At 44.0% G+C, this 9,619-nt stretch overlaps 1 protein-coding gene across 2 annotated transcripts; it reads left to right on the top strand.

The window, feature by feature from the left end:
- The first annotated feature begins 29 nt into the window (after window positions 1-29).
- Window positions 30-9,552, top strand: LOC138124507 (ATPase family AAA domain-containing protein 2-like). 2 transcript variants are annotated; one of them, XM_069039553.1, is made up of 20 exons: window positions 56-158; window positions 645-727; window positions 868-1,051; window positions 1,102-1,243; window positions 1,292-1,401; window positions 1,972-2,640; window positions 2,692-2,766; window positions 2,815-2,941; window positions 2,996-3,240; window positions 3,290-3,438; window positions 3,501-4,144; window positions 4,200-4,386; window positions 4,437-4,622; window positions 4,680-5,158; window positions 5,212-5,390; window positions 6,141-6,570; window positions 6,619-6,716; window positions 6,768-6,949; window positions 6,997-8,821; window positions 8,871-9,552. In XM_069039553.1, the coding sequence occupies exons 2-19, from the start codon at window positions 659-661 to the stop codon at window positions 7,084-7,086; spliced, it is 4,245 nt and encodes a 1,414-aa protein (XP_068895654.1). In that variant the 5' UTR covers window positions 56-158; window positions 645-658; the 3' UTR covers window positions 7,087-8,821; window positions 8,871-9,552. The 2 variants fall into 2 exon arrangements, with proteins under 2 accessions (XP_068895655.1, XP_068895654.1); XM_069039554.1 differs by lacking the exon at window positions 645-727 and having other exon boundaries at window positions 30-158.
- Window positions 9,553-9,619: the final 67 nt, after the last annotated feature.

The following is a 9,619-nucleotide window of genomic DNA, read 5'->3' as shown; positions in this document are numbered from 1 at the left end:
CAAATTTGAGCAAGCATGCGCACAACGAAACAGTTTGTTTTGTTATTTTCGATTGGTAGGAGTGTTTTGTGAACGACGTGAATGGCAGTTGTGTGTTTGTTCATTGTCCCGAAATTTAGAAGAAAAACACCTTAGATTTTAATTTTTTTAGAGAAATTGTGAGTGGAACCTTTTGTAATAACACCACTAGTCGCTTGGTAGTCACTTTGGGTTTATTAATTTAAAAAATTAAGTTTCTGTACTGGCTTGTTTCTGTATTATTTTTCTTGTTATTTTGTGCAATGGTAGCCTCGTTTAACAACAATTTATTGATTTTTACTTTGGTTTGTGTTATTTATGTTTGCTGTTAACACGTGCGACGAAATAGTCACGGACCACATTTTACGGCACGACTAACCTTAACGCCCTTCAAACTTCAACCCTATCTCTCAATCCATGCATCTTTTTTTGCATCGCAGTCGGTATTATTTTGTTCGGTTGGCAAATTTGCAATAGTAGATAATCCGAGCAGCTTTAGTCAATAAAACAAACACCATGCCCTAGAAACTGTTTCGAAACTGATCTAGCTGCTTAGAGTAGACAATGTGAAATCATAACATCAGCTGGGGTGATATTTTTGTGGGTAATTTTAATGATTGTCACAGCTCACGGTGGTGTGATGGTGAATACTCGTCGTATGGAGTCAATTGGCTCAACGCCAGACATCAACACACAACATCGTTCAGGGGTATGTCCACGTTCAGTTCTTACCCCTCCTTTCACGTCTCTCGTAACTCGTACTATACTGTCCGTGTCTGAGCATCAAAATTTGCATGAGGGCCCACGGTGACGGATCCCGACCCCAATAAACCCGCCTTCCTGTTGTAGAAAACCGCCGCCGAAGACGACTCCGACTCGTCGAGCGTCAGCGAAAGCGAAAATTCACAAAGCGAGGACGCCTCATGGGAATCTCAGGGCAAGCCAAAGACTCACCCGCCTAAAAAAGAAACATCTCTGGGACTGGGCGTTCGAGAACTGCGCAGCAGATTCGTCTACAGCGAGAGGAAATATTGTAAGTGCGGCGTCGACGGGCGAAACACCTTGACGACGATTTCATTGTAGCCAGTTTGCGCAGCGACGATTTGAACCCGCGGAAACGCATTTCGCTTGATGAGAGGCACTCCCTCACAGTCTACTCCAGGAATATGCACAATGACTCAGATTTATACAACGGAAATGACTCCGACGACGACATGTACGCCAGGTTTGTTTTTCGCACTTCAAGGGGGCCCGTTTGATCCGTTCGTTTCAGGAAGCGACGCAGACCACGTCACCTGCGGTCGCATTTGGACAGGATAGAGCGCAGGACGGCGCTGTCTCTGCGACCCATCAGTCAAAAATGCTACGCAGATTCTCTCTCAGGTAAACTGCGTTTTCACTCTTCCAAGATAGTTCACTACCTAATCTCGGAACATTGGATTTCAGTAATTCAAATGTTGGGTGCAACAATTGTCATGTCTAATCAATACATGCGGACTGCATACTAAATACATACTTGGTAGTATTTGCTGAGTAAAAGACTGACCGCGGACTGCAGACTAAATACATAGTTGCAGTATTATTTCTTGAGTAAAAGACTTACGTCACGTTAAGTTTTACAGTGATTATTTTTATGTGAGAGTAAAAAAACTGACATTTGTTTGCATGGATTATTAAGGTGTTGGTGAATAAGTAATAAATTTTATACACGCTGACATGTCTAAAATAATGTTTGTTAACAATTTCTAAATGAAAAAATTGGTTTTGTTTATTTTTCGAGGATAGAAATGCGACAAACTTCTGAGAGAAAAAGTGGTGAGCACTATCGAGCGAAGCGGCATTTTTCTTTAGTCATATTTTATTTTGAGTTAAATATTTTATCTGAAACCTTAGAATTAACCATGACTTACTTTTGTTGAGCAAATAAGGAATAGTTTTTTAATCTACATGTAGACCACTTTTCAGATACGGAGCTGAGGCGGAGCAAGAGACAGCGCAAGGTGCAGTTTGAGAATATGTCATGGCTGGCCGACGACCAAATGCACAAGATGGGTTATCCAAATTTGAACACACCGGGGTATTCGGAGGAAGACAGTCGCGACGCTCCAGACGGCCACATCGAAGAGTCGAGGAGGAGCACTCGACATTCGAGCGATGTAAATAGTAATAAACGTAGAGAAATAAAGAATCCAAAGTATTTGTACGACTATGAAACAAATGAGGTGTCGTCGAGGAGAAGAAGGAGCGAGATCGCGATCCGTAGCAGCGACCGCAACAAGAAAGAACTGAGAAGCAGGCGAGAGTCCAACGACAAAGAGAATAACGAAGAGACCAGCATGAACGGACGAGGGCATGACAGGTCCAGAAAGACGGACGGCGACGAAGATAGCGAGAAGAAAAGCGAAGACACTGCCGAGGACGACTCCAACGACAGCACGAAGGTGTTGAAAGAGAACGGCGTCGAGACCAATCCAGAAGAAGAGAAAGCCGTGGTCAACAACGAGGAGAACAAGTCGTCGGAGAGCGACATCGTGCCGAAGATGCGTCCAAAAGCCAAGTCGGAGAAATTAATGATGAACCAAAACTTTACACGGAGGCGGACCAGAAACCGAAAACCGTTCGGTAAGAGGAGCGACCCCAAAGAGGCAAATGTTAATAACAAAAAACTTTCAGACAGTTCAAGTTCGGAGTCTGAAGGCGTCAGAAAGGGGTACTCGCTGAGGAATCGCCCGCCGAAGCCGCCTCCCAGTAAGTGCCAAACTGTTTTTCGCTTCGTTTTTCACGGTCGACTTTCAGTGAAATCTTCAGCGATGCGTTCACACGATCTTCCAAGGACCAGGAAACGGTTCACTCGCCGACGAAAAGTGTCGTCGTCGAGTTCGAGTTCGTCTTCGGATTCGGACGTGCGACACGAGAAATACTGGTACGAAGAGCGATTTATCTTTGTTTTCGAGTTTTAAGTTGGCGATGTTTACAGCAAAACCCAAAAAAATCAGCATTCCAAAAACGAGCAAAAAATGAAGTCGGGGGCGGGAGGCAGCAAGATCATACCGATCGGCCCCGAAACGTTGGACTCGAACGTCAGGTTCAGCAGTATCGGGGGCTTGGACGGTCACATTCAGTGTCTGAAAGAGATGATTCTGCTGCCCATGATGTACCCAGAAGTGTTCAGGCAGTTCAAAATACAACCACCCAGAGGTGTTCTCTTCCACGGTCCTCCCGGTAAGCGGTAGAGCGGTCGAGTGGACGATTTTGCATCGGCGTGTTTCAGGTACTGGCAAGACGCTGATTGCACGCGCTTTGGCCAACGAGTGTACTTTCGGCTGCAGGAAGGTGTCGTTTTTTATGCGCAAGGGGGCCGACTTGCTGAGCAAGTGGATAGGCGAGTCTGAGAAGCAGCTCAGGTTGCTGTTTGAGCAGGTAAGAAAAGCAACCTGAATCTGCAGCAGTGGAAGTTAATTCTGTGACGCTAAAATTTTCAGGCGGCCGAATTGCACCCTTCCATCATCTTCTTCGACGAACTGGACGGTCTGGCCCCCGTCCGGTCTTCCAGACAAGACCAGGTCCACGCCAGCATCGTTTCCACTTTGCTGGCCCTGATGGACGGCCTGGACAACCGCGGCGAAGTGATCGTGATCGGAGCAACGAATCGCATCGACGCCATCGACCCCGCCCTGAGAAGACCCGGAAGGTTCGACCGGGAACTGTTCTTCCCCCTTCCCGCCAAGCAGGAAAGGGAGTCGATCTTGAAGGTGCACGTGTCGCAATGGGCGACGCCCCCCAACGAGCAGCTGCTCTCCTACCTGGCGGAGACCGCCGTGGGTTACTGCGGTTCGGACTTGAGGGCGCTGTGCTCCGAGGCTGTGATTCAGGGGTTCAGGCGGACCTACCCCCAGGTCTACAACGCCGACCACAGGCTGATGCTGAACCCCGAGAACGTCAAAGTGGAGAAGGTGGATTTCTTGAGGGCCAAGTCCCTCCTGGTGCCCGCCTCGCACAGGGTGACGCAGAGTCTGGGGCGGAAGCTGTTGCTCATACTGGAGCCTCTGCTGGGCGAGGCCATGGAAAATGTGTTCAAGATATTGGAGCAGACGTTCCCGCACGCCCTCAATCCCGCTCTCTCCAAGTGAGTGTCTTTAAATTCTGCGGCGTTGAGAATCTATCGGGAATGTTTGTTGCAGGGTCAAGTTGTCAGCTAACATCAGACCGGCGCAGCTGCTCTTGCTTGGGGACGGTCCCGACTGTGGTCAAACGCTCCACTTGGCACCTGCGATACTGTACAAAATGGAACACATTCACGCCTACATGTTAGATTTAGCGACTCTATTTAAGGAAACAGGACGTTCGCCGGAAGAAACTTGCATACAAGTGAGTCCCATCTTGTGCGTCTTTGCAGAGAGTTAATTCGTTCTGAATAGGTGTTCAATGAAGCTAGGAGGAACGTACCGAGTGTGATATACATTCCAAACATCGATAATTGGTGGGATCTCGTCAGCGAAACGGTCAAAGCTATTCTAGATGCGCAATTGTCTCATCTAGACCCTAACATACCAATATTGCTCCTGGCAACCGCCGATACCACTTACGACAACTTGCCGGCTGAGGTGAACGCTCTGCTGAAGAAGTGACAGTTTTGATTATGAATTATTTTCGTGGTTTAGGTACAAAACATATTCTCTCGGTATCGGAAGGAGGTGTACCAGTTGGAGTTGCCCAACACCGACCTTCGGGAAGCGTTTTACAGACCCCTGTTGGTCGATTCGTGTCTGCAACCTCCGAGACCTCGAAGGACGAGACCCAAGACTCCGCCCCCTCTTCCGAAAGCTCGGACACCACCACCGACGCCCCTCACCGAAGAACAATCAAAGAAACTTTACGAACAAGAAGAGCACACGCTCAGAGAGCTCAGGATATTCCTGAGAGACATTTGTAAAAAGCTGGCCAACAACAAATTGTTCTTCATGTTTACCAAACCAGTCGACACGGATGAAGTGCCCGACTACCCGACCATCATCAAGCAGCCGATGGATCTGGAGACGATGATGACGAAAGTCGACTTCCATCGATACGAGTGTGCCAAAGATTTCCTGAAGGACATCGAATTGATCGTCCAGAACGCGTTGGAGTACAATCCGGCCAAGTAAGAGTGGAAAGTCGGTCTGAATCGTGATTGCAGGTTTTTCCGATTTTCAGGACGTCGGCGGACAAGCAGATAAGACACAGGGCGTGCTCGTTGCGTGATTACGCCTACACGCTCATCAAAAACGAGATGGACAGCGATTTCGAGGATAAGTGCCAGGACATTTCCCTCAAGAGGCAAATACGGAAAGCCAGCGTTCAGAAATATCTTCCCGCGTATATTCAGACACCAGGTATTTTAGAGTGTCCACCCGAAGGAATCCCTCCCACTCTCTAATGTAAATTTTGTAAAATTGTGTGGTGTAAAATATGATTGAGGTTATGACGCTGGCAAATGTCAAAAACGTCAAATTGATCGTATCGGCCTGGAAGCAAAGGCACACACTCCAAATGAGAAAAGAAAATTCAATGGAAATTAAAATAGTAATGCTCGGTTTTTCACATCAAACATTAGCTAACAATGTGCGCATTTATGTTGTGCTTTCACATTACAGCAATGGTGAAGAGAAGTTTTGTGTGGTGGAGTTGTGAATGGTAAAACTTGGTCGCCATTTTATTTGATCCGAATTTCATAAATGTGATTTGTGTCATGATGAATATTTTGTGTTTTGGAGTGGAAACCATTTTTCTAACGTCCACGTAAAAAAACAAATGTCACAATTGATAAGCGACAGTTACATTGCGCTTTTTCAGAAATTTTGTTGTCTCCTTACCTCGTTTAACCTCTTTTGGGTCTCGTGGAAAATACGGAAATTGGAGTATTTCATATATTATATATTGATTAAAGCATCCAAATGTAATTGCAATCACTCTCAAAGATACAAAAATTGGTTGTCACCGCGATGGTCAAATTTTCAAAGCTGCCAACCGCACAAGTATAGAAATTACTAAATTATATCAACGTTAGTTCTAATCTAGTAGGTTGATAGTTACAGACTAATGTATTGTTTCGTTAAGTTTGGAATAAAAGAGTTTTTTTTTAGATCATTTTTTCGACGCAAAACCGGTCGAAAAGACTCAAGAAGAGCCTGAAGAAACTAACTTGGCCAATCAAGAAACCAACAAATCGTCGGAGAAATTAAAAGTGGAAGAGAAAACGGACAACGGAAGCGCCAAAGTGAACAACAGTTCGAGGAAGCGAAAAATCCCGAGTTGGCAGAGGGGCTATCTCAAGAAGCGAAAACGGAACAGCCGAGGAGCCTCCGACGGCTTGCAACAAGACGACGAGAAGAGGGACTCTTCGTCGGACTCGAAGGACGCAGCGTCGGCTCCTTGCATCTTGGACGGATGCGGCCAAAGCGCCGACTTTTCAATCGACGACTCGGTCGCCGAAACGTCCAACTTGGACGGCATCACACCTTTGTCTATCAACTGCGACGAACAACCCCCCAAAGGGGCGACGGAACTGTTGCAGTGAGTCAAACAATAAACGCGTCGGTGGGTCTACATGTCGTGTTTTAGGTCGCCTCGCAGGAGGTTGAGCGACCTGATGAGTCCGTCGGAGTTGTTGGAGAACCCGCTGGAGTTCGACGACATCGACCAAGCCCTGAACGAAGACGGTAAGTTGTCAAACGTCGATCGAACCGAATCAACAGATTTTTGCGTCGCAGTGGAGGAACCGGTGAGTCTGCGACCCGTGCAGTGCCCGCAAGAACACTTGGACAAGCTGCTGCACCTCGCTGTTGACGTCACGGACGGCTGCACGGTGCAGACCCTGTTGGATCTGTACAACCAGCTCAGCAGGATAGTGAAGAAGTTCTCCAACGCTCATCACAGGACCGATCTACCAAAGGTAGGACATAGCGCAAGTGGTGCACACTGTACATGTGGTGTTTTCAGGAGTTGGAGACGGAGTTGAACAGGTTCAAGTGCGAGACTAGTCCGGAGACTGTGAGCGAGCAGAATCCGTCGTCGAATCGGTCCTCTTAACGTAGTATTTATTATATCGTGAGGAACACTGCCACCAAGGATTTTTTTTAACAATTAATGATTACCTTAAGTTTAAAGTTATTTACCAGTATTTAATCGAATGGGTAGATTTGTGTTCTTGAATAAAATTATGGTCTTGTTTTTGGCGTGGTTACTTACGAATCGGATCGGACTTGTAATTTTCCTGGCAACCAAAGAAACGGTGTAATTACACTGCCACGGGGTAAGGCTGATTTGTTCTTTTCTTTGTACCGAATAAGAGTTCTTAGTTCAATTGTAATCGCAAGTGTACGTGCATGTGCCTTCATAAGGTATGGTCATGTTTTTAAATGTCCACAAAACTGAAGAGTTCTCGTTTGTTGTCTTCAATTTCTTCCTGTAAGAAGTGTGCAGTTTGTGATTGTTATTAAACGTAAAAATTTATCGCGGATTTATTCTAGTATTGCCAGTTAGGTAATAATGTACAGAAAACTTATAGGAAGCAATTGTTCCATTCGCACCAATTATTTCAATTGGAGATGTATTTTTAAACGTTTCATGTATCATAAGAGTATTTATGTTTAAAGTTTTCCATGTTATAAGGTTTCGTCTCTTTATTTCTGTGTTTCATCGATAAGGTGTATTTCAGATTTGCATTAAATTTTTACTTTATTTTTTTTTAATGTTAACATTAGTCGATAACATACTTTGAGATGGAAGTTTGTTTGCAATAAATTGGCAAGATGTTCGTTGTTTATCAGTGGTTTTACAATTTTCTTCAAGCTTGTTCGTTAAGCCTTCAAGAAACTTTGATCATTTAAAAATAACTGATATGTCCACTAATATCTTCCTTCAAACCCAATATAACACTGCGCTATATTACTGCCACCAAATAATCTCCTACTCTAAAGAACGTGCATCCTGCAAAGACTGCTTTCCGGTTTCAGCTCCTGTAAAGATTACCACACCATCCATCCTTCATACTACTGTTTCAGAATTACAAATGAATTGGAGACCAAAGAAACATTTTTTTAACGAAACAAAGAATTCTGGATAGTAGCTCAAGTATCCGCGAATTTTGGAAAATCAAATTTTTTTATTGTTTCACGATTTCAGTACACACAAATCAAGGTAATTCTTCAATTTCGACACAATAAATGTCAGATTATCAAAAAGAGCTCATAACAAAGGTGACTGAGGGTTCAGGGTTTGGGAAAATAATAATTAGTATTTTTTCAAATAAATTATATAATTAAATTACATCGTTGGCGAGTCGCAAAGCTGTAATCAGGAAATTAAACATGTCATGCCAGATAAATTAAACAGACGAGGCGACAAACAGTTTTTATAACAATAATTGTGTAAATACAGCTGCACCGAGATCTTATTTCTTACGTCACGTCCTGGCGTAACTTGATATCAAAGCAGAAATGATCAAAATATGTAAAGATAGGCGAGTCTGTTGACACAGCAAGAAATTCTTTGCCAGAAGAATGTATAATAAATAACACTTTCTTTTATAACTCTATGTTCCGTTCGTTAGGAATAAAGGGTTCAATAAACAAAAGCAAATATGTAGTTTATTTTTAGCATATCGTAACATGGGCTGTGTAGGTGGGGGGTTTTACTACTGCGCAGGCGAGTTGTTTGTGATTCCCCGGTATCAGTTGGGCGTTGTTTGATTTTTGATAATAGTAATCCGTGGTTGTTTGTGACAACGGATGTTGGCGATATTGCAATTCAGCATTTGTTTTAGGTAAGTCATCTGCACCTTATTTTGCGGTAGTTCAGTTTTAAAATTGCAGAGTAACATGGAAAACGCCGTCGTTAAATCCAAGCCCAATCCCGGACTCGTCGAAGAGGTGTTAAAAGATGAAGACACACAGCTCTGGGATTCGACATCGCATGATCCATACATCCTGGTTGAAGTCGACAAAGACAGCGACGAATATAAAAAAGTAGACTGCCTCTTCAGTAGAACAACCACAAGCTACCACATGATCAAATTGGAACGGGTTGAAAATCCCTATCTGGTCGGGCATTATTTAATGAAAAGAGAAAAAATGTTAAAAGAGGGCAGTGTATAGGAGCGCTTATTTTTTCATGGCACCAAAGAGGAAAACGTCGATGGAATATGTAAATACAATTTCGACTGGCGGCGCAATGGAAACGCAAAGGGACATAAATTCGGACAAGGGGTGTCCTTTACTCCGGACGCATATTACGCAACTCATTATAGTCCGTACAACGAAAACGTGATGTTTCTTGCAAAGGTGTTGACTTCTATGGAAACACAAGGGGATGGTGACACGGTTGTACCACCGAAAAATTACGACACCACTGTCAATATTCGCCGAACTGTTTTTGTAAAATACGAGGACGATGATTTTTATCCACAATATGTAATTCATTACAAGTACAAGTAAATGTTTTAAATAGATCTTGATTGATGATGATTGTCACAATATAGTTATTATTCTACTTAAATATATATTTTTTAAATAGCCAATCCCATGCTCCTACATTTTGCGCGCCCACTGATTGTTTAAGTTTT

The sequence above is a fragment of the Tenebrio molitor genome, chromosome 2, assembly GCF_963966145.1.
Source record: "Tenebrio molitor chromosome 2, icTenMoli1.1, whole genome shotgun sequence".
Taxonomy (NCBI): Eukaryota; Metazoa; Arthropoda; class Insecta; order Coleoptera; family Tenebrionidae; genus Tenebrio; species Tenebrio molitor.
The sequence above is the reverse complement of the archived record's forward strand: the minus strand, read 5'-3'. Positions and strand labels throughout refer to the sequence as shown.